Source organism: Schistocerca serialis, chromosome 8, assembly GCF_023864345.2.
Source record: "Schistocerca serialis cubense isolate TAMUIC-IGC-003099 chromosome 8, iqSchSeri2.2, whole genome shotgun sequence".
NCBI lineage: Eukaryota > Metazoa > Arthropoda > Insecta > Orthoptera > Acrididae > Schistocerca > Schistocerca serialis.
In genome coordinates this window covers 347735480-347761151 of record NC_064645.1, presented here as the reverse complement: position 1 = coordinate 347761151, position 25672 = coordinate 347735480, and the positions used below count along the sequence as shown (strand labels likewise).

Genomic DNA, 25672 nt, shown 5'->3' with positions numbered 1-25672 from the left:
TATGCACACAGAGTACAAATTGGACATTTTCTCCTCATTATCAACCATATCCCTAAGTGGCTTCATCATGAGCATAACATTAGAGCTCCCAAACACCAATAATCCAACCCTTTTTGAAGTCTCAGACCTTGCAGGCCAAGGAGGAGCTCTTAAAACTTTCAGCTATGGGCATGAGCATGTATACGAAGTGTAGCAGAACTTTAGTGGAATAAGTGACCAGGCTGTTGATAGATGTGTACTTAGTAAAACAGTTTGTGATGTGAGGGACCATCGATGTTACAAAGTCTCTGTAAAGTAACTTTTAAAGCAACAGGACCTACTACACAGCAGATCTGAAACAAAGCATAGGGCTAGTTATAAATACCAAATGGAACAAGACTGGCTGTCAAAAGCTTCTGTGATATCCTGATCGTTGAAAGTTATTTTCATTTTACTCCACTCTAATGGTTTAGTTTCATATTGCAGAATTTTGGTTTTAGTTAGGTTTAGTTTTAATCCGTTTTGATAGAACCAAGAGTCAAGATTTTCTAAATTATTTTTGACGCTTTTTAGAATCCTTTCAGTTGGCTCATTTTCAATGAGAATTGATGTATCATCAGCAAATAAAACAGAAAGGACATCAATAGCAAGTGGTGGGTCATTTATGTGAAAAAGAAAGAGAAAGGGACGTAAAATCATACCATGTGGGACTTCTTGGGAAATTTTTTTCCTATTTGAGAAGTAATTGCTTGAAGTTGAGATTACAATTAGTCTTTGTTTCCTATCTGTGAAGTAAGAGTTGAACCTCTAAAGCTTGTCCCTGATTTTTTTATTTTTTTATTTATTTCATGTTCCGTAGATCCTGGAAGCGAGTGAATTGCAAGGATGTGGAACGTGTCAAATCGTACAGAGTTCAAGCATAACTTGTATAAATACATACAATAAAGATACAATTTAAATAAAATCGATAGACAACAGCACAATCTATAAACAGAAAATTGATTTCATATATATATATATATATATATATATATATATATATATATATATAAAAAAAAACAAAGATGAGGTGACTTACCGAACAAAAGCGCTGGCAGGTCGATAGACACACAAACAAACACAAACATACACACAAAATTCAAGCTTTCGCAACAAACTGTTGCCTCATCAGGAAAGAGGGAAGGAGAGGGGAAGACGAAAGGAAGTGGGTTTTAAGGGAGAGGGTAAGGAGTCATTCCAATCCCGGGAGTGGAAAGACTTACCTTGTCTTGTGTCTGTATGTGTGGATGGATATGTGCGTGTGTGCGAGTGTATACCTGTCCTTTTTTCCCCCTAAGGTAAGTCTTTCCGCTCCCGGGATTGGAATGACTCCTTACCCTCTCCCTTAAAACCCACTTCCTTTCGTCTTCCCCTCTCCTTCCCTCTTTCCTGATGAGGCAACAGTTTGTTGCGAAAGCTTGAATTTTGTGTGTATGTTTGTGTTTGTTTGTGTGTCTATCGACCTGCCAGCGCTTTTGTTCGGTAAGTCACCTCATCTTTGTTTTTTATATATAATTTTTCCCACGTGGAATGTTTCCTTCCATTATATATATATATATATATATATATATATATATATATGTGTGTGTGTGTGTGTGTGTGTGTGTGTGTGTGTGTGTGTGTGTGTGTGTGTGTGTCTGATTGTACACACCTGAAATATATCTTACATAAATGCAACAAAAAGATACACTGTAAATAAGATTCCAACTAAACAACAGCACATTCAACTAACAGAAAGTTTTTGTTTCACATGTTAAGGATGAGTAATATATACAGGAATCAAGATAAGTTCACTATTCCAAGGGAAATACAGAAATACCAATAAACCATTTTCATATGCCTATTCAAAACAAAATTAATTACAATTTTAATAAATATTTTTGGAACAGCAATCAAAAGATTTTAAAAAAATTTTCTTTTTAAAATTCAGTCTTGATCACACCACGTATGCTACAAGAACATAGGTGACCAGTTTCGGTCATATCATATGACCACCATCAGACCCATGGCATCCTTCGAAGATGGTAGGTGGAACACTCTTCTCAGCTGCTGTGATGTCAAGTGGTCAACAGTTGACATATTCTTGTAGCATACATGGTGTGATCAATACTGAATTTTAAAAAGAAAAATTCTTTAAAAATTAGTTACACTATTTATACAACAATTGCAAGTTTAGTGATTATATACATATTCTTTCACATATTCATCAATTGTATAAAAAGATTTCACTATCAGGTACTCCTTGAGAGTTTGTTTGAATGGTGGCAATCTATTGTTAAGGCATTTGATGTGCGGTGGGAGAGCATTAAACAGCTTAGTACTGGAGTAGTAAGCTCCTTTTTGAACCATAGTGAGACTTTTTTTGGTCCTTGTGTTATAGTCATGAAATTGGCTGTTAACTTTGTAGATAGAAGGGTTATTACAGACAAATGTCAACAAAAAAAGATATACTGTGAGGCGGTGGTAAGGATCCCCATCTTACGAAACAAGCATCTATAAGAGTGATGGACACCACTCATTCCATGTATCTGTAATTTGTAGAAAAGTGATAATAATAGTCATGATAAAAATAATATTTATTGTCCTTAAAAAAATCAACTCGCCAAGTGGCAGCAGGAGAACAAACATATAAAAGGTATCAAAGTTTGCAAATTCCAGAGCCTGTGGCTCCTTCTTGTGGCACAAGGTTGAAGGTGAAGGAAGAGGGGTGAAGGAAAAGGAGGCAGAGTTTGGTTTCATCCAGTAAGTCTCCCCTGACTTGGGGTTCTGGGCAACTGTTTCCAACTCTAACTCCTTTTCCTAAACCTCATCAGTCCTTTTCCTTCACCTCTCGTCCTTCCCCTTCAAACCTTCTGCCAAAAGAAGGAGTCACTGGCTTTGAAAGCTTGGAAATTTTAATACATTTTATATGTGTGTTCTCCTATCACTGCCTATTTTTTATCTGTCCTATTACATTATATTTTCAAAAATTGATTATTTTCATTTATTTGTCCTTATTAACTTTATAGTGTTGAGCATCACCATTTTTTTGTGTGCATTTACGAGGTATGTCCATCAAGTAAGTTACATTTTGTTATATAAAACAAACGTGTACAGATACAGAAAAAATATTTATTGTACAAAAATCTACAACTGTTAAACTGCTTTTCTACATAGCTTCCGAAATTTTGTAGGCACTTGTCACAGCGTGGCACAAGTTTTTGTATGCCTTCTTCATAGAAGGTTGCTGTCTGTGTATTCAACCATGTGGTAACATGTTCTTTCAGCTCATCATCATAATTGAAGTGTTGACCACCAAGGACAGAGTTTAGGTGTAAGAAGAGATGAAAGTCACTAGGAGCGAGGTCCAGGCTGTACGGAGGATGATCAAATGCGTCCCAGCGAAATTCGCGTGAATTGTTTGGTCACATTCGCCGTGTGAGGTCAGGCATTATTGTGGCAAAAAACACCACCACCTTTTGACAGTAATCTTCGGCACTCCTTCTGTATTGTGGAGCGCAATTTCTTAATGGTCTCACAGTAACCATGTGCATTGATTGTTTGGCCTCGTTCATCAGTAACCACAGTTGAGCATCCACTTCTTTCTTCATCATGCACTTGACCACATCCTTCATTGAACAGTCTGACCCATCTTCTAACCATTGAATCACTCATAGCATTCAGTCTGTAAACCTTCCTGATGGATTTCCTTTGGTTTAACTTTCTTTGCATTTAGAAAACTAACCACAGATCTGATTTCACATGCGGCGGCATTTTCAAGTACGGCTGACATTATAAAGAAGCACTACAAAACACACGTCAGCAGCAGTGATCTGAAAATGGCATACATCTCTTCTCCTGCTACGCATGCTCGGAACTGCGAACATAGCGCTGCTGCAGATAGAAATAGGAACGGAACTTACTTTGTGGATGATCCTCGCACATCGATATCAAGCAGTAAATATAATGAATGTATACAACACATAGCACATTAGTTACTATTATATAAACACTTACCACCGCTAATATATTGCAATGTACAACAATTGTGCTATTGATAATGGGGTTCAGAAATCTTTGAGTTAGTTTAAAAATCTTTTACTTAATTGTTTCATTTTGTCCCTAAAAAGATTTCCACAGAGTTGCTTTATATTATTTGACAACCTATTACAGAATTGTCTTCCAGATGCAAGTGGACTGTGATCTGTAGCTCTTTTATTACTGAAGTAATCAATTTTTTGAAAATATAATATAAGGCATGTCCAGAAAGTAAGTCATTCTACTGCCACTGAAGCTTTGTTGTTGCAGTTCCAGACGTTTGCACTCGTCTCTCTGGTTCATTGTTATTTCCACTGATGCCATTGCAACTGGATTGTGTTGTGTTTACATTTGCTAGTGATTGTTCAAAATACTTAATAAATGAAAAGCACCAGTTTGTTGTTGTTCCACAGTATTACTTTTATTGTTAACGGGTTTTCGGCTTACAAGGTCATCTTCAGACATTTACTGAGTATTATCACCAAAGAAGTTACAATGTTTGCAAACAACATTGGAAGAGAAGTAACATGTCTAGACTGAAGTAGAAACTTACAGTAAGTAACATCTTTGAAAGTGTGGTGGTAATCCAATGAAAAACTAAAAATTGAACTGTACATAAATAACAATGGAGTAGACAGGAAAACCTTTAACACAAAATAGGAATAGCATTCCTACATAACATTTTCTATTAATAAACAAAATTAATGAAATATAATAAAATTAGTACTAGACAAGGCTACATCAGGAGGTATGAAACATGAAGAGTGATACACAAACCAGTTAAAAGAAGAGACAATTATCAATGTAACTACAGAATACGTAAGGGACTTACACAATATCAGTAAGATAAACAGAAATAAATAAATAAATGCAGGAAAATGGAGGCGTTTGAGGGAACCTACAGTCATGCAATCTTTGAGAGTGTGGTGGTACTGCATTTTAACATTAACATTATAATCAAAACAGTGGCTGTGTAACAGTTTGCATTAAATAAATGAACAAAGTAAAATATGAACAAAAGACAACTTCAACAAAACAAAAGAACTTAATGAATACAGGAAAATGGGAATATGTAGGAAGAGACAGTGTGGGAAGTAATGAACAACAGAGATGATTGTATGAAGTTTAGGAGAGGGGAAGTGTTGAGCTGTGTCTGGTCATTTAGGATTAGATCTGGACTGTGAGCAAGATGTTTGTTAATTTCCAGGGCTTCCAGCAGGTTGAGTTTATGGCCTTTGTTTGCTAGGTGAAGTACACGGGACACTGGCTGGTAGTTGTGACCCTCACTCAGTATGTGCTCAGCAAATGCAGAGTCTGAATTCTGCAACCTCCAGGTGTGTTCATGTTCAGCCACCCTAGTTGCTATGTCGCTGCCTGACTGACCAATGTAAAATTTGTCACTATCAGAACAGGTGATTTTGTATACCCTACTGTTGGCTAATAACTGGATCTTGTCTTTGCTATTAAAAACACACTGGGCTGTCATGTTCCTGACATAGTAGGAAAGCCTATACTTGCAGGATTTCAGTGCTTTGGCTACAATCTGTGATAGTACTCCGTAAATGTCTGAAGATGGCCTTGTAAGCCAAAAACCGGTTAACAATAAAAGTAATATTGTGGATCAAAAGCAAACTGATGCTTTTCATTTATTATAATGTTGTTCTACCAAGAACTGTTGGAAGATTCTGTTAACAAATTATTTAAGACAATTTTTGAGCCCATCAGCTGTGAAGTGTGTTCTGTAATATGGTTTATGAATGCAAAGAAAATTAAGCCAACTGAAATTCATTGCCAACTTGTGGAGATTTATGATGCATTGTAATGATCGAAAGAATGGTGAGAAAGTGGTTGAGATAGTTCAGTGATGGACAAACCAACATGATGAAGCATGGATGGGTGGCCTTCTGTTCTCAGTGATGGTTTAGTTGAGAAAGTGAATGAGAAAATTCATGAAAAGATGGTTCACAATAAGAACACTTTGTGATGAATTTACACAAATTTCAAAAACTGTTTAGCGAGGTGGCGCAGTGGTTAGCGCACACTGGACTTGCATTCAGGAGGACGATGGTTCAATCCCGTCTCCGGCCATCCTGATTTAGGTTTTCCGTGATTTCCCTAAATCGCTTCAGGCAAATGCCGGGATGGTTCCTTTGAAAGGGCACGGCCAATTTCCTTCCCCATCCTTCCCTCACCCGAGCTTGCGCTCCGTCTCTAATGACCTCGTTGTTGACGGGACGTTAAACACTAATCTCCTCCTCCTCAAAAACTGTTTTGCATGTGGCTGTCACAAATCTCTTAAAATTTCACAAATTGTGTTCCTGTTGTGTTTAGAAAATGCTTATGGATGTCCACAAAATGAAGCAACTTGGCACTGATTTGACATTTCTTACATGATAGAGTGATGAAGGATACAGAATTGTGACTGGTCATGAATCTTGGGTTTGTCATATCACTCGTGAATAGAACCAACAGTCGATGGAGTCGAGGCGCTCGTGATCCTCCAACAGAAATTCAAAACAATGTTGTGAGCACAAAAAATCATGTGCACTCTGTTCTGGGACAGACAGGGCATTCTGCTTGTCAATTCGATACAATACCATGAAACATTGAGAAAATTTCAGCACTCAGTTCAAAACAAAAGGCATGGAATCCTTAGTCAAGGCATTGTGTTGCCGCATGACAACGCACATCCTCATTCTGCTGGTGTCATTCAAAACATTACTCAGCAATTTGGTTGAGAGCAGCCTGATAACCCATCATACAGCGCCAATCTCACATCTTCTAACTACCACTTGTTCTTGGACTTGAGGTGTGATTTTGAAGGGAGGTGCTTTGACAGGGATGATGCAAAAAGTGGCGATCAGAAGTGGCTATCTTCACTGGCAGCATCTTCCTATGAAAAAGGCATAGAAAAGTTGGTTTTGCAAATATCTGAGCAATGGTGACAACTATGTAGAAAAATATTTTAAGAAATGCTCTTTCTTGTAAAAATAAATTTTGGTTTGAAAAAAAAAATCTTTTTATGGATTTTTTTCTAAATTACTTTCCAGACATGCCTTGTCTGGCATACATAGATAAAAAAATCCACTCACTAAGTATCAGCAGGAGAAAACACATGCAAAGGTTAAAGAAACTTGCAAGCTTTTGGGACCAGTGGCTCCTCCTTTTGCAGAAGGCTTGAAGAGGAAGGAAAAGTGATGAAAGAAATGTACAGGCAATGCTTAGGAAATAGAGAGCTTTCGGAAAAGTTGTACAGAATCTTGGGTTAGCAGACATTTCAATACAAGATGAGAGAGGAAGAGTCTTTCCTTTCTGTCTGATAAGTCTCCCCTGGTATGGAGTTCTGGGAAACTTATCCAAACTCTTCCCATTTCTTAAACCTGACTGGTTCTTTTCCTTCATCACTCTCCCTATCCCTTCAACCCTTCTACCAGGAGGAGGAGCCAGTGGCTCCAAAATCTTGCACATTTCTTTACCCTTTGTATGTGTTTTTTGCTCCTGCCATTGCTTGATGAGTAGATGTTTTTATCAATCCAGTTATATTATCTTCTCTGACTGAGTATTAATCATAACTGGTGAATGTCTCTATTCATTACTCTTATTTTTTCATTCTCTTTTACTAATATAATTGTTTTAAGGACATGCAGTGATCACACAGTCAGGAAATTATACTTGATGAAGTAGTCCCTACAGGACTGGTTCACTGAAGCGAACACTTTTGGTGGGCCACAGAATACTCCTGTATTCTTTTTTACCTTTACATGTTGTGGAGCATATCACCTGAGAAAACTCATTGATGGCATTCAGAGTGCTTTTTCCTTGTTGGAATCCAAATGGTGCTTTTTTTATGTCACTTTTATTACAAATTTTTGAATTTGTTTTGTTGCCATATTTCATTTGATTTATTCATCCAGGGATCATCCTACAGTGATATAGGATTTTTTGTTATAACATAATGAAGATAAATAACTCAAAATGTATAAGTATATTTATATGAGGATAGGACAGGTGGATGGTTATGACCATGTTGAAGCAGCCATCCCATCATTTGCCTGAAATGCTTTAGGGAAACGTAAAATCAGAATGGCAAAACAGTGTTGCTTGTGCTCCGTCTAGTCTGCCCAGGAAACTGTCTCCATGCCCATAAACATGCAGCATGCGTGTCTTCATGTCCTCCCCCCCAGTCCACTTGAGAAACAGTATCGGTACCTGCCCACGACAAACAAGATATTGAGCTTAGAGATTGACAAGACACTACTATCTTGCACCATAGATATTGACACTTGATTTTCATGTAAAAGCACTTTAGACAAGACTGACAGAAGAGAGAGAATTCCCATATCTTCTGTGATCGCTTTTTGAACAATAGTTTTATCTCAGCATATTTCAATACATTTGGAAAACATCCCTGCTCAAAGGATTGTTTACATAGCACTCCAAGAATATGGTCCAAGTGAATGGGTAAAGTACCAAATAGGACTAATAGGGATGTTGAACATGTACAAAGAAGCACAAATGGTGACAGGTTCGCTCGACATACAGGAGGGAATCGTGAAAGTGCATAACAACCTAATCTATTAGGTACTTGAATAAAAAAGATACATATCTCATGAAAGCCTATTTACAAAATGTTGAAGAACTAGTATAAGGTATAGAATCTAGGGATATAATGCATGCCCATATGTAAAACTCTTGTAGGGACTATGTAGACAAGATTAGACTAATTACAGGATGCATTGAGGCACTTAGCAGCTGTTCTACATATGCTCTGTATACAATTGGAATGTGAAGAAACCATAATTTGTTATACAATGGGAAATATCCCAATCACAGTAAATTGGAGAGTATGAATTTAGACATAGAGCCATACACTGTTATAAGATGGCATTACACTTCAGGTAGCTCATTATCTGCCTTTACTGCCATCAATGAGTTTTCTCAGGCAATATGCTCCACAACATGTAAAGGTAAAAAAGGATACAGGAATATTCTGTGACCTACCAAAAGTGTTCGCTTCAATGAATTGATTAACAATGAGTTCCCACATTTAGGGCCATGGCATTATCAGTGTTTGCAGATGCATGCCATATGATAAGTGAGAATTTCATTCAGAAAGTGGGCCAACTAATGTGACCATAGATTCACAAAAATTGGGAAACACAGTTGTGCGTCAAGTACAAAATGGAACAAATAAGTAGATGTCAGAAGCATACTCTTACAACTGACATAAGGCTGCCATGAAGCCGAAACCTACCCTGACAACAATAGCTAAATAAAGCTAGTAACCCTGTGAAAGAACAAGCAGAACATTGCATGTTGTTGTTGTGGTCTTCAGTCCTGAGACTGGTTTGATGCAGCTCTCCATGCTACTCTATACTGTGCAAGCTTCTTCATCTCCTAGTACTTACTGCAACCTACATCCTTCTGAATCTGCTTAGTGTATTCATCTCTTGGTCTCCCTCTACGATTTTTACCCTCCACGCTGCCCTCCAATACTAAATTGGTGATCCCTTGATGCCCCAACACATGTCATACCAACCGGTCCCTTCTTCTTGTCAAGTTGTGCCACAAACTTCTCTTCTCCCCAATCCTATTCAATACTTCCTCATTAGTTATGATCTACCCATCTAATCTTCAGCATTCTTCTGTAGCACCACATTTCAAAAGCTTCTATTCTCTTCTTGTCCAAACTATTTATCGCCTGTGTTTCACTTCCATACATGGTTACACTCCATACAAATACTTTCAGAAATGACTTCCTGACACTTAAATCTATACTCGATGTTAAAAATTTCTCTTCTTCAGAAATACTTTCCTTGCCATTGCCAGTCTACATTTTGTATCCTCTCTACTTCGACCATCATCAGTTACTTTGCTCCCCAAATAGCAAAATTCCTTTACTACTTTAAGTGTCTCATTTCCTAATCTAATTCCCTCAGCATCACCTGACTTAATTCGACTACATTCCATTATCCTCATTTTGCTTTTGTTGATGTTCATCTTATACCCTCCTTTCAAGACACTATCCATTCCATACAACTGCTCTTCCAAGTCCTTTGCTGTCTCTGACAAAATTACAATCTCATCGGCGAACCTCAAAGTTTTTATTTCTTCTCCATGGATTTTAATACCTACTCCGAATTTTTCTTTTGTTTCCTTCACTACTTGCTCAATATACAGATTGAATAACATAGGGGAGAGGCTACAACCCTGTCTCACTCCCTTCCCAACCACTGCTTCCCTTTCATGTCCCTCGACTCTTATATCTGTCATCTGGTTTTTGTACAAATTGTAAATAGCCTTTCACTCCCTGTATTTTACACCTGCCACCTTCAGAATTTGAAAGAGCATATTCCAGTCAACATTGTCAAAAGCTTTCTCTAAGTCTACAAATGCTAGAAACGTAGGTTTGACTTTCCTTAATCTAGCTTCTAAGATAAGTCGTAGGGTCAGTATTGCCTCAGGTGTTCCAACATTTCTACGGAAGCCAAACTGATCTTCCCCGAGGTCAGCTTCTACTAGTTTTTCCATTCGTCTGTAAAGAATTCGCATTAGTATTTTGCAGCCGTGACTTATTAAACTGATAGTGCGGTAATTTTCACATCTGTCAACACCTGCTTTCTTTGGGATTGAGATTATTATATTCTTCTTGAAGTCTGAGGGTATTTCGCCTGTTTCATACATCTTGCTCACCAGATGGTAGAGTTTCGTCAGGACTGGCTCTCCCAAGGCTGTCAGTAGTTCTTATGGAATGTTGTCTACTCCCGGGGCCTTGTTTCGACTTAGGTCTTTCAGTGCTCTGTCAAACTCTTCACGCAGTATTATATCTCCCATTTCATCTTCATCTACATCCTCTTCCATTTCCATAATATTGTCCTCAAGTACATCGCCCTTGTATAGACCCTCTATATACTCCTTCCACCTTCCTGCTTTCCCTTCTTTGCTTAGAACTGGGTTTCCATCTGAGCTTTTGATATTCATACAAGTGGTTCTCTGTTCTCTGAAGGTCTCTTTAATTTTCCTGTAGGCTGTATCTATCTTACCCCTAGTGAGATAAGCCTCTACGTCCTTACATTTGTCCTCTAGCTATGCCTGCTTAGCCATTTTGCACTTCCTGTCGATCTCATTTTTGAGACATTTGTATTCCTTTTTGCCTGCTTCATTTACTGCATTTTTATATTTTCTCCTTTCATCAATTAAATTCAGTATTTCTTCTGTCACCGAAGGATTTCTACTAGCCCTCGTCTTTTTACCTACTTGATCCTCTGCTGCCTTCACTCCTTTATCCCTCAAAGCTACCCATTCTTCTTCCACTGTATTTCTTTCCCCCATTCCTGTCAATTGTTCCCTTATGCTCTCCCTGAAACTCTGTACAACTTCTGGTTTAGTCAGTTTATCCAGGTCCCATCTCCTTAAATTCCCACCTTTTTGCAGTTTCTTCAGTTTTAATCTACAGGTCATAACCAATAGATTGTGGTCAGAATCCACATCTTCCCCTGGAAATGTCATACAATTTAAAACCTGGTTCCTAAATCTTGTCTTACCATTATATAATCTATCTGAAACCTGTCAGTATCTCCAGGCTTCTTCCATGTATACAACCTTCTTTCATGATTCTTGAACCAAGTGTTAGCTATGATTAAGTTGTGCTCTGTGCAAAATTCTACCAGGCGGCTTGCTCTTTCATTTCTTACACCCAATCCATATTCACCTACTACGTTTCCTTCTCTCCCTTTTCCTACTGCCGAATTCCAGTCACCCATGACTATTAAATTTTGGTCTCCCTTCACAATCTGAAAAATTTCTTTTATTTCATCATACATTTCTTCAATTTCTTCGTCATCTGCAGAGCTATCTGCATATAGGATGATTTTGCTGAAAGGGCTTCTTTACAGTAATGGGTAACCATTAAGGCGGGTGTGCCTGGTACATACACAAGCCTTGGTGGAGCAGGTGTTGCACCCTGTACAAGAAGACTTGAGTATCAGCACCAGGCAAGTGGCCTGCCAGCACGTTACAAGCCAGGTGACTATATAGAACTTTCCCTACAACAGCTGCCACTATCCATATAACTCACAATTTGTGGAGGTCTTATTACCTATGGATTCGCTTCCATGGCAATGGATTTGTTCTCTCCACTATTCTCAACCTTCATAATGCTCACCTGTGGGCTGTGGAGTATCCCCATGATACAGTAGTAAACCATCAGCACTGGTGCATCCTTATCGGAGCAGTTTCAACTCTTTAGGTTTATACCTGTGGGGGGAATCGGAAAAAAGTCTCGTATGTGGAGCCTATAATGGGCAAGCAGACACTGGAACAACACATTCACACTGCCTGTGATGCCATTCAATTACAGGGTGGCACATTTGAATGTGTGCGTCATTCACTGTGTGTCATGTTCATGAATGCCTGGAGGCCCTTGGGAGCCACTTCAAATGTCTTGTCTAATGGTGGTCTCACACAACATGTTGGGAACTGCATTGTACTGTACAGGCACGATGAATTAATAATCCCCTTGGTAGCATAAACATCAGTCCATTTCCAGTCATACTCCATATGATGTTTTTTGCTCCTTACCCTCTCATGTATTGTTTCCTGCAGTTTGTCTTGATTTAGCAAAATCCCCATGTGTAGAGTACAATGAAGACAACTCTATACATGCAAATAAACTCAAGTGATTAGACCCATATGGAATATATAGTCTGAAAGTTTTGGGCAGATTTGTTGACAAATTTCATGTAGCAAGATTCAGTGATATCACATTCAAATTTTTAATATGCTGCCTAATGTCATCAAATGTAAGAGGCTAACTGAGGCAAAAAAATAAGTTTGCAGTCAGTTTTGCCATGGCACCATTTCAAAACCAAACAATGCATTGATCTGATCAGAAATTCATCATCATTAAGGATGAATAAGAGCATGTATTATTTGCCATTAAATTGAGAAGAGGAAACATGGACAGACAATGAGAATTAAAAACTAACATTGAGCAACAGTGATGGAATGAAGCTGTTAAAATGTTTTGCTGTATGCCTACTAAAGCTTATTATGAGATCATCCTCCTACAGGCCAACCGTAAATTAGAACAGCATGCCACCCTCCACCTCAAAAAACTATCCAATCTCCTAGTTTCCCACCTCCGGAAAGGCAACTCAGTCACCCTTCACAACCTTTCCAGCAAACCTCAACCTCCTCTCATTGCACACAAACCCAGTCTCTCCCATCTACTCAATCTCCCACTTCCAGCTCCACTCCCTCCAAAACCTCAAAATTCCAATCAACACAATCTGGAACCACAACACCCTAATTCAGTAGTTAACCTTTCCTCCAAACCTCTCTCCCAATCCGAAACCTCTGTCCTATCCAAAGGCCTCACCTTTAGCCCCACTCCCAGATTCAACCAAACAGCTCTCGTCAAAGATTTACTGTCCTACACTCGTACTCTCTGCTGGAAATATCACTTTGCCATGAAGAAAAATGATCCTAATCCTACTCCTAATGATCCAACTCCCCAAGATACCATCCAAATTGAACCCTGCCTGGAACAGTTCCGTCCTCCGTCGCAGCGGGACCCACCTCCTCTTCCTCAAAATCACCCTCTCCAAACCTTCCAGGAATTTCTGACTTCCAGCCTTGCATCTCAATCCCTCTTAAAAAACCTTAATCCTACTCCCAACATCACAACTGCTGAAGCCCAGGCTATCCGTGATCTGAAGGCTGACCGATCCATCGTCATTCTTCCGGCGGACAAGGGTTCCACGACCGTGGTACTTGATCGTCGGGAGTGTGTGGCTGAGGGACTGCGTCAGCTTTCAGACAACACCACATACAAAGTTTGCCAAGGTAACCCCATTCCCGATGTCCAGGCGGAGCTTCAAGGAATCCTCAGAACCTTAGGCCCCCTGCAAAACCTTTCACCTGACTCCATCAACCTCCTGACCCCACCTACACCCTGCACCCCTACCTTCTACCTTCTTCCTAAAATCCACAAACCCAATCATCCCGGCCGCCCCATTGTAGCTGGTTACCAAGCCCCCACAGAACGTATCTCTGCCTACGTAGATCAACACCTTCAACCCATTACATGCAGTCTCCCATCCTTCATCAAAGACACCAACTACTTTCTCGAACGCCTGGAATCCTTACCCAATGTGTTACACCCGGAAACCATCCTTGTAACCATTGATGCCACTTCCTTATACACAAATATTCCGCACGTCCAGGGCCTCGCTGCGATGGAGCATTTCCTTTCATGCCGATCACCTGCCACCCTACCTAAAACCTCTTTCCTCATCACCTTAGCCAGCTTCATCCTGACCCACAACTTCTTCACTTTTGAAGGCCAGACATACCAACAATTAAAGGGAACAGCCATGGGTACCAGGATGGCCCCCTCGTACGCCAACCTATTCATGGGTCGCTTAGAGGAAGCCTTCTTGTTTACCCAGGCCTGCCAAGCCAAAGTTTGGTACAGATTTATTGATGACACCTTCATGATCTGGACTCACAGTGAAGAAGAACTCCAGAATTTCCTCTCCAACCTCAACTCCTTTGGTTCCATCAGATTCACCTGGTCCTACTCCAAATCCCATGCCACTTTCCTTGACGTTGACCTCCACCTGTCCAATGGCCAGCTTCACACGTCCGTCCACATCAAACCCACCAACAAGCAACAGTACCTCCATTATGACAGCTGCCACCCATTCCACATCAAACGCTCCCTTCCCTACAGCCTAGGTCTTCGTGGCAAACGAGTCTGCTCCAGTCCGGAATCCCTGAACCATCACACCAACAACCTGACAACAGCTTTCGCATCCCGCAACTACCCTTCCGACCTGGTACAGAAGCAAATAACCAGAGCCACTTCCTCATCCCCTCAAACCCAGAATCCCCCACAGAAGAACCACAAAAGTGCCCCACTTGTGACAGGATACTTTCCGGGACTGGACCAGACTCTGAATGTGGCTCTCCAGCAGGGATACGACTTCCTCAAATCCTGCCCTGAAATGAGATCCATCCTTCATGAAATCCTCCCCACTCCACCAAGAGTGTCTTTCCGCCGTCCACCTAACCTTCGTAACCTGTTAGTTCATCCCTATGAAATCCCCAAACCACCTTCCCTACCCTCTGGCTCCTATCCTTGTAACTGCCCCCGGTGTAAAACCTGTCCCATGCACCCTCCTACCACCACCTACTCCAGTCCTGTAACCCGGAAGGTGTACACGATCAAAGGCAGAGCCACATGTGAAAGCACCCACGTGATTTACCAACTGACTTGCCTACACTGTGATGCATTCTATGTGGGAATGACCAGCAACAAACTGTCCATTCGTATGAATGGACACAGGCAGACAGTGTTTGTTGGTAATGAGGATCACCCTGTGGCTAAACATGCCTTGGTGCACGGCCAGCACATCTTGGCACAGTGTTACACCGTCCGGGTTATCTGGATACTTCCCACCAACACCAACCTATCCGAACTCCGGAGATGGGAACTTGCTCTTCAATATATCCTCTCTTCCCGTTACCCACCAGGCCTCAATCTCCGCTAATTTCAAGTTGCCGCCACTCACACCTCACCTGTCATTCAACATCATCTTTGCCTCTGCACTTCCGCCTCGACTGACATCTCTGCCCAAACTCTTTGTCTTTAAATGTGTCTGCTTGTGTCTGTATATGTGTGGATGGATATGTGTGTATGTGCGAGTGTATACCCGTCCTTTTTTCCCCCTAAGGTAAGTCTTTCCGCTCCCGGGATTGGAATGACTCCTTACCCTCTCCCTTAAAACCCACATCCTTTCGTCTTTCCCTCTCCTTCCCTCTTTCCTGATGAGGCAACAGTTTGTTGCGAAAGCTTGAATTTTGTGTGTATGTATGTGTCTGTTTGTGTTTCTATCGACCTGCCAGCGCTTTCGTATGGTAAGTCACATCATCCTTGTTTTTAAATATATTTATTATGAGATTAGTTATATTCTGGTACATGGCTCATTTTTTTACACAATCTATGCAATGACATGTTGACATACAAATATTGGTCTCTGTGGCTGCAATGGCTCTGCAAACTAGTGGGCTCAAAGAGGCTGTGCCAGTGCTTTCTGATAGCTGGTGCCTTGTTTGCAGCATCAGATGTCACCAGGTAAAATCATTCTGAACATAGTGTGGCCAGTTATTAGTTGGTGTGGTAAACTTCAAATGTATGCATCCACACCAGATGGAAGACAACAAACCATTTTCACCACTGGCAGACTCTGCCTTATAACAATCTGCTGTTATTTGTGTTAAAAAGGACCCTACGTACCGTATCCGTGATGCCACATCGTAGAGGATGGCATGGTAGCCCGTCGACATCAAGTGGTATTCAGAGCCTGTTCGCAGAGTTTAAGATTTAGTTTTTAAGTTTTTGACATCAGTTACATATGTATTGTATTTATGAAAGAAATCAAAGTACACATATCAAAGCACAATTATATCTCGACCTATCTTAAATTGTATGCATTATTGCACTGGAAACCAAAACAAAATTTGTCCAAATGCGTGGAAAAAAGAAAAAAAATAGGTAATATTTGTGCGTACACTACAAATATGTTCCTACTATACAGATTCCAGACTCATTAATGACTGCTTTGTTGTGTGCACCTAAACCTAAAGATTTTGTACTGATATGCCAGGCTGTGTAAATTTAATTTATCAGTAGCTTTTGCAGCATTCGTATTCTTTATTGCCTATTATCAAAACAGCTATTAGAATTTCATTTGCACAGTATTATACAGAGGCAAATAATTAATAAAGATTAGGTGACTTTCATCACTAACCAATTAAGATTTATTTTTATTATCCAAAAACAAATCAACAGGTTGTGTGCCTTTCATTTGTTTTTTACCTCCAATAAATTAAATGTATTAGTCTCACGATTGCCCCCTCCCCCCCCCCCCCCCTCCAATTGTGCAGTCAACATATAAAGATTCTCAGTTTTCAATCTGCATCAGTTGTGACAGTGCCTCGAGGACAAGTTCTGTCTTATTTGTTAGTAGTAAGACATTGCTACTGAGATGGTCATGTTGTTGAAAAATTTCTCAGTTAGTATATTCTGTTCCTGCAATTAGACAAATATTAATGTGTTATCATGGAGGAGAGCATAAGATTGTTATGCAGTATTCAACATGTAGCAATGAAGTAGACCATTACTTACTCAGCAAGGTGTATCTGCTGCAGTTCAGAGGAATGACATGTTAGCTTTAGTGAAGGGCTGCAGCTCATCATGCCATTATGTCTTAAAGAGGTAACTTGTGTTTAGCAATGTTATGTAAAATTGTATCAAATAACAGTCGTTAATAGGATCCAATATGCTTTCAGACACAGCCTAGTAAAAATGTTGGATGGTGGTGAACTGGATGGACCTACACCACTCCGCCGCTCAACTACTGTAGATGTAGGCTCTGGTGAAGGGCCTCGACACTCCCCGAGTCCACCTCCTCAACCACGTAACCGTCTAACTCGGCGTGCCAGTCTCGATGATCTAGAGCATGAGTCCTGTCAATTGATGCCACGTGTTGAGGGTCGAATAGTGATCCTTACTGATCAGGTCAGTAACTTTCAACAGACATAGTTACTGCTTTCGTACTAAATTATTTTTTGTTATGTTAATTTGTTTTGTACGTAAGTATTACTGGAATGAGTATTCATAAATCAAACAGTGTGTTCTTTATAGTAATAATGCTTCAGTGGTTGTGGGTTCTCTCTGCAGTCTGGTACCCAAAGTTCATATCACTGATCAGCCTGAGTGTTATTAAAGCCAACCTACTATCAATATAAGCTTGTCCAGGTGATAGCAGTGTCACCTGGTGAGGAAGGACTGCTAGTGGGACACATGCATGGAGCACGTAATATCAGTGAGCAAGCTGTCTGTGTGTAGAATGTGGAAGGCACATGATCTATCTGAGTTTGACAAAGGGCATATTGTGATGGCCCAGAGGCTTGGCATGAACATTTAGGAAACTGCACAACTTATCGGGTGTTTGTGGAATGCTGTGGTGAGTGTCTTCAACACTTGGCAAAACCAAGGTGAAACCACATCCAGACATTGTGGATTTGTGTGGCCACTCCTCATTACAGATGTTTGGTGTCGCAGGTTGGACAGATTGGTAAAAGAGGACGGGCAGTGAACTGTGGCAGAACTAACATCACACTTTAATGATGGGCAGAGTACAAGTGTGTGTGAACACACAGTGCACCAAACAGTCCTAACACTGGGCCTGTGCAGCTGACGACCCACGTGTTAACAACATGACATCAGTAACTATGACTGAAATGGGCTCCTCGCCACCGGCACTATACATTGGCACAGTGGCAGAGCATTGCATGGTCTGATGAATCACAATATCGTCTTCATCATGTCAGTAGAAGAGCACAAATCCATCATCTTCAAGGGAACCAGCTCCTTGACACCTCTACTGTGGGATAAAGATATGCTGGCAGCAGCCCCGTTATGATCTGGGGAACATTCATGTGGGCACCCATGGTTCCAGTGGAGATTGTGCAAGACTCCGTGGTGGCCAAGGAGTTTCGCTTACTGGTTACAGACCACATGTACCCCTTCATGATGATCATGTTTCGCATTTGCAGTGGTATTTTTTGACAAGATAATGTGCCATATCACAAGGCCAAGAGTGTGATGGGGTGGTCCAAGAAAGATGTGGCAAGTTTCAATTGACATACTGGCCTGCCATCTCACCAGATCTGAATCCGATCAAACACAGCTGGGATGTGATTGAATGTGGCATCAGAGCTAATCAACCCTCCCCCCCTGATCGTAATTTACGGGAATTGGGTGACTTGTGTGTGCAGATGTGGTGCTGTCTCCCTCCAGCGACCTACCTGCCATGACGTGTTACCATTGTTATCTATGCCAAAGGTGGACATGCCAGCTATTAGGTGGGTGATCATAATGTTCTGGCTGTAAGCACTATGGGACTTAACATCTGAGGTCATCAGTCCCCTAGACTTAGAACTGCTTAAGCCTTACTAAAGGACATCACACACATCCATGCCCGAGGTAGGATTCGAACCTGCGACCATAGCAGCAATGCGGTTCTGGACTGAAGCGCCTAGAACCGCTGTGCCGCAGAGGCTGGCTGTTCTGGCTGATCCGTGTTAAGGGGTAATCACAAAGTTCCCATTTGAGGGTGTTGCTGCAATATATATGCAATATAGCACAACTCCAATGTGGGTATGTAAGCACTAACATGTAGGCAAGGGATTACGGTGGCATACGTGTCTTTCTGATGTGATTGCAGTAAATATGGAAACATGAACTATGGCAATCTTGTTATCAAATGCATCCAAACAGGACCAATGTTATCCATGTTCTTATTTTCATGGCTGCCAAAGGACAAACACCCATTGACATTCATCAGAGAACAAAGAATGTGCAATTAAGGTAAAATGTCTGGGGAAAACTGTGACAAGGGTGCTGTTACTTCATGATAACACACATCCCAATACTGCAAATCTCGTAATGCTGAAAATTTGCTAACTCAATTGGGAGATGTTTGAGCACTTGCCCTATTGTCCTGATCTCTCCCCATGCTATTATCATGCCTTCAGTCCCTTGAAAAAGGTCTTGAAGGGTCAACAATTCCTGTCAGATAAGGAATATGCAGCAGGCAATTACAGATTTCTTCACACTGTAGGACACCGTGTTTTACCTAATGGTTATCTTCAACATAGTGTGTCAGTGGGATGTTTGCCTCAATGCTCATCGTGATTTTCCCTGATTGGCACAACAATTCTGTACTGTACGGCATTCAAATGGAAGCTTTTTGATCACCTCTTGTATATAAAATCTTGTTATGCAAAACAAGAATTTTTCCCAACATTGCAATTTTGAACCAGGAGTATGTTTGTTGACATTTACAAGATAAATGTGTGATAGTTTTTAGGCTAGTTTTTATTGGTATCAAGCTTTGCAGTTATGAAAAGTATTCAGTTTCATAACAATATAATGTTGTATCACTTTTTTCTGTAGTAGGCTCGCATTTTCTTCACAAAAGAAACATTTCAATTTAAAATTAGGAGCTATATTTTTATGAATGCCCTTATTGTCCAGACAGAAGTTTGGTGGCAGTACGTATAAATTGCAGACTCTAAATTCATGACTTTGAGGCTCATTGTTACTTGGCAGTTAATGTAATGTTCACTTTTGACAATGTTGCAGTATGGTGCAAACCCTTAATGCTTTTTTTATCTTTTTAATATTCTAAAATGTTTTTGCAGTAAAATTTTGTTTTACTGAAGACAAATTCAGTGTTCTTCATACAATGTGGAAAATGCAAGGTTTCATGTGTCTTTCAAAGCTCTTATCATATGGATAGTGAAGAGTAATTGTGAAATGAGGCAGGAAATTGTAAATTATAGCCAGATTATTAAATACATACAATTTGTCCCATTCCTCCATCAACATTTTCTAAATTTTGCCAATATGTTTTTACATTTTTAATCCCTGGTCAAAAATTTGAATACATTCTTGCCGAAATGTAAAATTGTGAACTCCACAAATGCCTACAATAACAATGAGTTACAATTGGAATCAGTCAATTCATACAAATACCTCTGCATAAGAATTTGTGGGGATAGGAAACTGAATTATCGTGTAGCCTCAGTCATGGTTGAAGCAGGTGGCAGACTTTGGTTCATTGGTGGGATACAGGAAAAATGTAGTTGGTCTACAAAAGAGATTGATCTCAAAACTCTCATGTGATTACCCATCCTAGGATATTGTTCAAGTGTGTGGAACCCTTACCAAATGGGACTACCAGGGGATACTGAATGTATGCAAAGAATGATTGGAGGCTAATCTGACACATGGGGGAGCATAATGGAAACGTTGAAAAACCTGAAGTGGAAAAAGCTTGAAGATAAACATCACCTATACCATGAAAGTCATTGTATGAAGTTTCAAGAGCTAGAATTAACTGTGTATGTATGAATATACTACAGCCTCCTATGTATCACCAAAGAAGCAATATCAGACTAATTGCAATACAGAGGGATTTAAGCAATAAGTTTTCCCATACTGATGTGTACTACTTTAGAACTAATTTCTGCCATGTAATTCACAGTAGTTTGCAGAGTATAGAAGTAGGTAAGCTGAAAATTTATTTACACAAGAAATGTCTCCTGTGTTATGCACATTCAAAAATAACCCTTCAAAGGTATTTTCTGGGTGTTACAGACACCAAATTGAATTGTTTGTTTGGTTTTTTTAATTGTTGTTGCATCAGGTTCAGATTTTACTCAATTAGAGTCAAGAAGAGTTTTTTTAGAGGTACTTCTCTGGTGTGTAGCCTTGGGTGAAATATAGATGGTCAGGGGGTTGAACCCGGGACTCCAGATGGCAGATTTAAAGCTAGGACCCACGCGCCATATTTTGTCAGGAGGCCAAGCAAGTTGAAGAGCGTCGAGGGGCAGTGCAGAGTGATACAGTGGTATTCGGTAACCTTTATTTATTCAGCTAATTTAAAGTACTCGATGGGTGAAGCGATATGTCTGCATGCCGCCCGTGCTGTCCCGCGATTCCAGCAGGCTCAGCAAACTCCTGGTATGCCGACGCCGCTTCTGCCATCATCAAGGTCGCCCGACGATGGAAGTTGGCCGAGCTCTCCCAGTCGCCGCCCGCTGGGACATTGCAACTGGCACCACTCCGCTTTCCACGATTCCAGAGACTGCTTCAGTCCCTGGACCTCAACCGAGCAGGGTGGCGCAGTGGACTCGCATTCGGGAGGACAACGGTTCAATCCCACATCCGGCCATCCTGATATAGGTTTTCCGTGATTTCTGTAAATCTCTTGAGGCAGATGTTGGGATGGTTCCTTTGAAAAGGGCACGGTCGACTTCCTTACCCATCCGATGAGACCAATGACGTCGCAGTTTGGTCTCCTCCCCCAAAAAACCCAACCCAACCCCCTGGACCTCGCCGCCTACCGCCCCATTTGGCCTGCTCTGTCCGACAATGGGATGAAGGTGGGTGTACTGGTCACCCATGGCCCTCGGGCCGCCGCTGCTCCCCGGTCAGGGCTGGACTCAAACCCACACCCTCCTGGACGCTGTGCTGCAACTTTCCGCTAGTGGTGCTTGCCGAATGGCAACACCCACCGCTGTCTCTGGCACTGTTGCAGCGCTGCTGCACCTCCCGGACCCCAGTACGCCAAGTGGGAAATGTTGGGAAACGAACATGGCCCGCAGACTCAAGTGGAACCGGGCTCCTCCTGGTCCCGCTGCAGACCGCTGTCACTGTCCTCTTTCAGGCTGCCGTTTCGTCCCATCCCGGTGTAGTATCCCCGGCAGCAGAATACAGCCCAAACAAGTACATAGAAAACAGAATACAAGTTTATGCATAATACTTATAACATTGCTGCCAGACTGTCCCCTATAAGCGAAGACTAGCACAGGTCCATCCCGAATCTCGAGTGGCCTGTCACAGTCTGACCCAAGCTAAAATTGCCCGTCTAGATGTACTGGTTTTTCCCTCACTTCTGACATAGTGTCAGAGAGAGACAGAAACTACGGCAGGGATAAATTCTCACATGTCAGCCACTTACAAATCGCCACTCTTGGCTCTGGCCTAGTGCCCCGCCTCGTACATTGCAGTAACTTAATGCAACTGCAGTTTCCTGCCTCATTGTTTCTCCACTCAAAACAAATCATGCATGCAATACCACTGTTGCAGCTCCGTGCCCGCGAGTGCCATTTTTACCTTGCCTGGCCCACTGGCTTTCGACTGTTACCACACTCTGCCAGCAGCTCCAGATTTCATTGCCCAACTGTGCCTTCATTGAATTTTGATAAAATTTCCCTTTCCCTCGACTAGGACTGACACTAGCACAGCACACCTCCCTCCTTTCAACAAGATTCATCCCAAACTGAGGTAAAACAGATGTGGCCTGTGGCTGCCTATAGACATACCTTGTTCACAAAACTTACATTCTACAGACTAAAACTATCGAGAATGTCAGAACATTAACTCGACACCTATGCACTGATTACTCATGCTGTAGGCAACTGATGTGTTGGCACCTCCTCCACTGGTGCACGTTTCCACATTCTCCACAAAGCTATACTAAAGAAAAGTAGAAAAAGGTACACCCTGTGGCTGAAATGCTCACTGTCATTATTCTGTCGCTCCGATGCTGTTGTAACGTTCGAACATGTTGCAATACTTTAATAACCATGCTAGATCCTTCGTGTGCATTAATAAAGGAATGCAATGTTTCAAAAAACTCTGGGTTTAGCGTGGAGTTCGAATACGTCAGATGCTGCACTGGTAATATCTCCAGCACCCCTTCCGGATAAAACAACGTTCCCTGTGACAAAATTAAAGTTGTTTCACCTGTACGTGATGCTGGAAGATGGAAATCCTCCCCCAAAATCTCACAAACCGTACCATTTGTAATTATTCCACTCTCCCGCAGTTGCAACCTCCTTATTTTATCTGCTCTCTGATTGGTACGACAAGTTACCATCACCCATATCGTTGTAAATACCGAATATAACCAATGCCTCCCTACCTTCAAGAAGTAGGAATGTGTCGATAACACCTCTGTCTCACAATCTGAGCCATTCATAATCCCCAGGAACAATCCAACTTCGCATGTACTACTGTCTGAAAAAACTGGTCAATTAGGGCAAATCATCACTCGTCCTTGTGTACAATGCTCCAACTCTGACAATGGTAGTACTCTGTGAGCTTCTGTGTTTACCAAAATAAAAAGTACGTCTCGCGTTCTAATCTGCACCCATTTACTGATCTCCTTTCATTTCACTAGTATGGATGAATAGTGTAACACTCATAACGTGAGTCAATTCCGACTACTGGAAAATTGACATTGATGTAAACTCGTCCCCATCTGTCCTCACCTGTATCAACAATACACAGAAGAATATTGGTATAGCGGTCTGTGATACCTCCACTACACACTCTATATCTGGTGGGAATTGTCTCTTTGCTAATTGTAATCCTCTTTAAAGATCATCTGGCGAGATTGACACTGGACTAAGATGCCTGTTTACTGCATGATAAACTGATTCCTGTAACATCGTAACCTCTGTACGTGCATCACTTAATCGGTCTGCTAATGTTCTGAGCAATCAGGCAATAGACAACTTACCATCCAATATGTTCAATTGTTTCTGCAGTATCTCTAAATCACTGTTTATAATTTCCCGTGTCTCTCCCGCATATCGAGTCAACTCCTCCACTAAGGTTCGTATGAGCTTGGTGTTATCAGCATGTTGGTTGCCACTCTATGGTTCCTCTAACCTCACTGACCGCTTGCTACACCTGCATTACCGATTGATTCAATGCTCGGACATCATCATCATCTGCTGTACCGAATACTATTTTCAGTATCTTTCCCCCTGCATTTATCCATCCCCTCTTGTTCCTAGTTACCGCCTGTGGCCCACTCTCCACTATACGAGACAACTGCTCCCTGAGTTTACTATAAGGCAACTGTAATTCTTGATACTCCCCTTGTACTTTTTTAAATATGTGATTCCTTCCCCCTCACCCCCCCCCCCCCTCCCTGCGGTATACAATTCTGAGAATGATTTTTGTAATTTTCGTACTTCATTCCTGATCTTCCATAGCTCTATTGTTGTTCGTGGTGACCACTTATGACTTGTTACTAATATATCTGGCTGCCGTGAATACAGTACCCTTGACTCCAAGGTCTGGATCTTTATCTGTTGATGTCCATCTCCACTGTTGTGACCATAGATCAGCATCCCCATGGCTATCACCCAGCACATCCACATATGTTCTGACCCTGCGAAGAAAAGGAACATGCCTGTACCACCCGTTTTCCACTACAAGATATTACAACATCGTACGACATCCTCAAAAATTCCCGACGGTTCACTCTGCCCCTATCGAATTCTCTGGAAAAAAAAAAAGTAATTGTCTCCCCCATAAAACTAAAACAACAAACAAGAAAAATGCAGTTATTATTGGACCCACCAAAACGTGAGAAAAAGAGAGAGAAAACAAAAACCCACACACAAAAAAACAAAATACAAATTATCCCTTGATACTAAAACACAAAATGTAAACATGCCATAAAATATTACACATACAATAATTTACTCCCTCCATGACCGTAACGTATATGGAATGTTATGCGTCCACTGTTGTCCTTCCCCTGAGACCTTCTTCTTCCATTTGCTTTGCCTAGCCTCTGCATTCGAGCCACTTCCTTGTAATTTAGGTAATCCAGCCACCATTCCTTTATATGATAGCGGAACAAACACTGGCAGCAGTTACTTCTGTAAAATATCTGGGAGTATGCGTGCGGAACGATTTGAAGTGGAATGATCATATAAAATTAATTGTTGGTAAGGCGGGTACCAGGTTGAGATTCATTGGGAGAGTGCTTAGAAAATGTAGTCCATCAACAAAGGAGGTGGCTTACAAAACACTCGTTCGACCTATACTTGAGTATTTCTCATCAGTGTGGGATCCATAGCAGATCGGTCTGACGGAGGAGATAGAGAAGATCCAAAGAAGAGCGGCGCGTTTCGTCACAGGGTTACTTGGTAACCGTGATAGCGTTACGGAGATGTTTAATAAACTCAAGTGGCA

The 25672-nt window shown here is 41.1% G+C and overlaps 1 protein-coding gene across 3 annotated transcripts in view; it reads left to right on the top strand.

The window, feature by feature from the left end:
- Positions 1-25672, top strand: part of LOC126416728 (mannosylglucosyl-3-phosphoglycerate phosphatase) — a 220328-nt gene that overhangs the window by 185127 nt on the left and 9529 nt on the right. For all 3 annotated transcript variants that reach the window (XM_050084547.1, XM_050084548.1, XM_050084549.1), the window contains one exon: positions 17392-17620. In XM_050084547.1, the coding sequence (XP_049940504.1) occupies positions 17392-17620 (229 nt within the window). The remainder of the gene's footprint in view (positions 1-17391; positions 17621-25672) is intronic.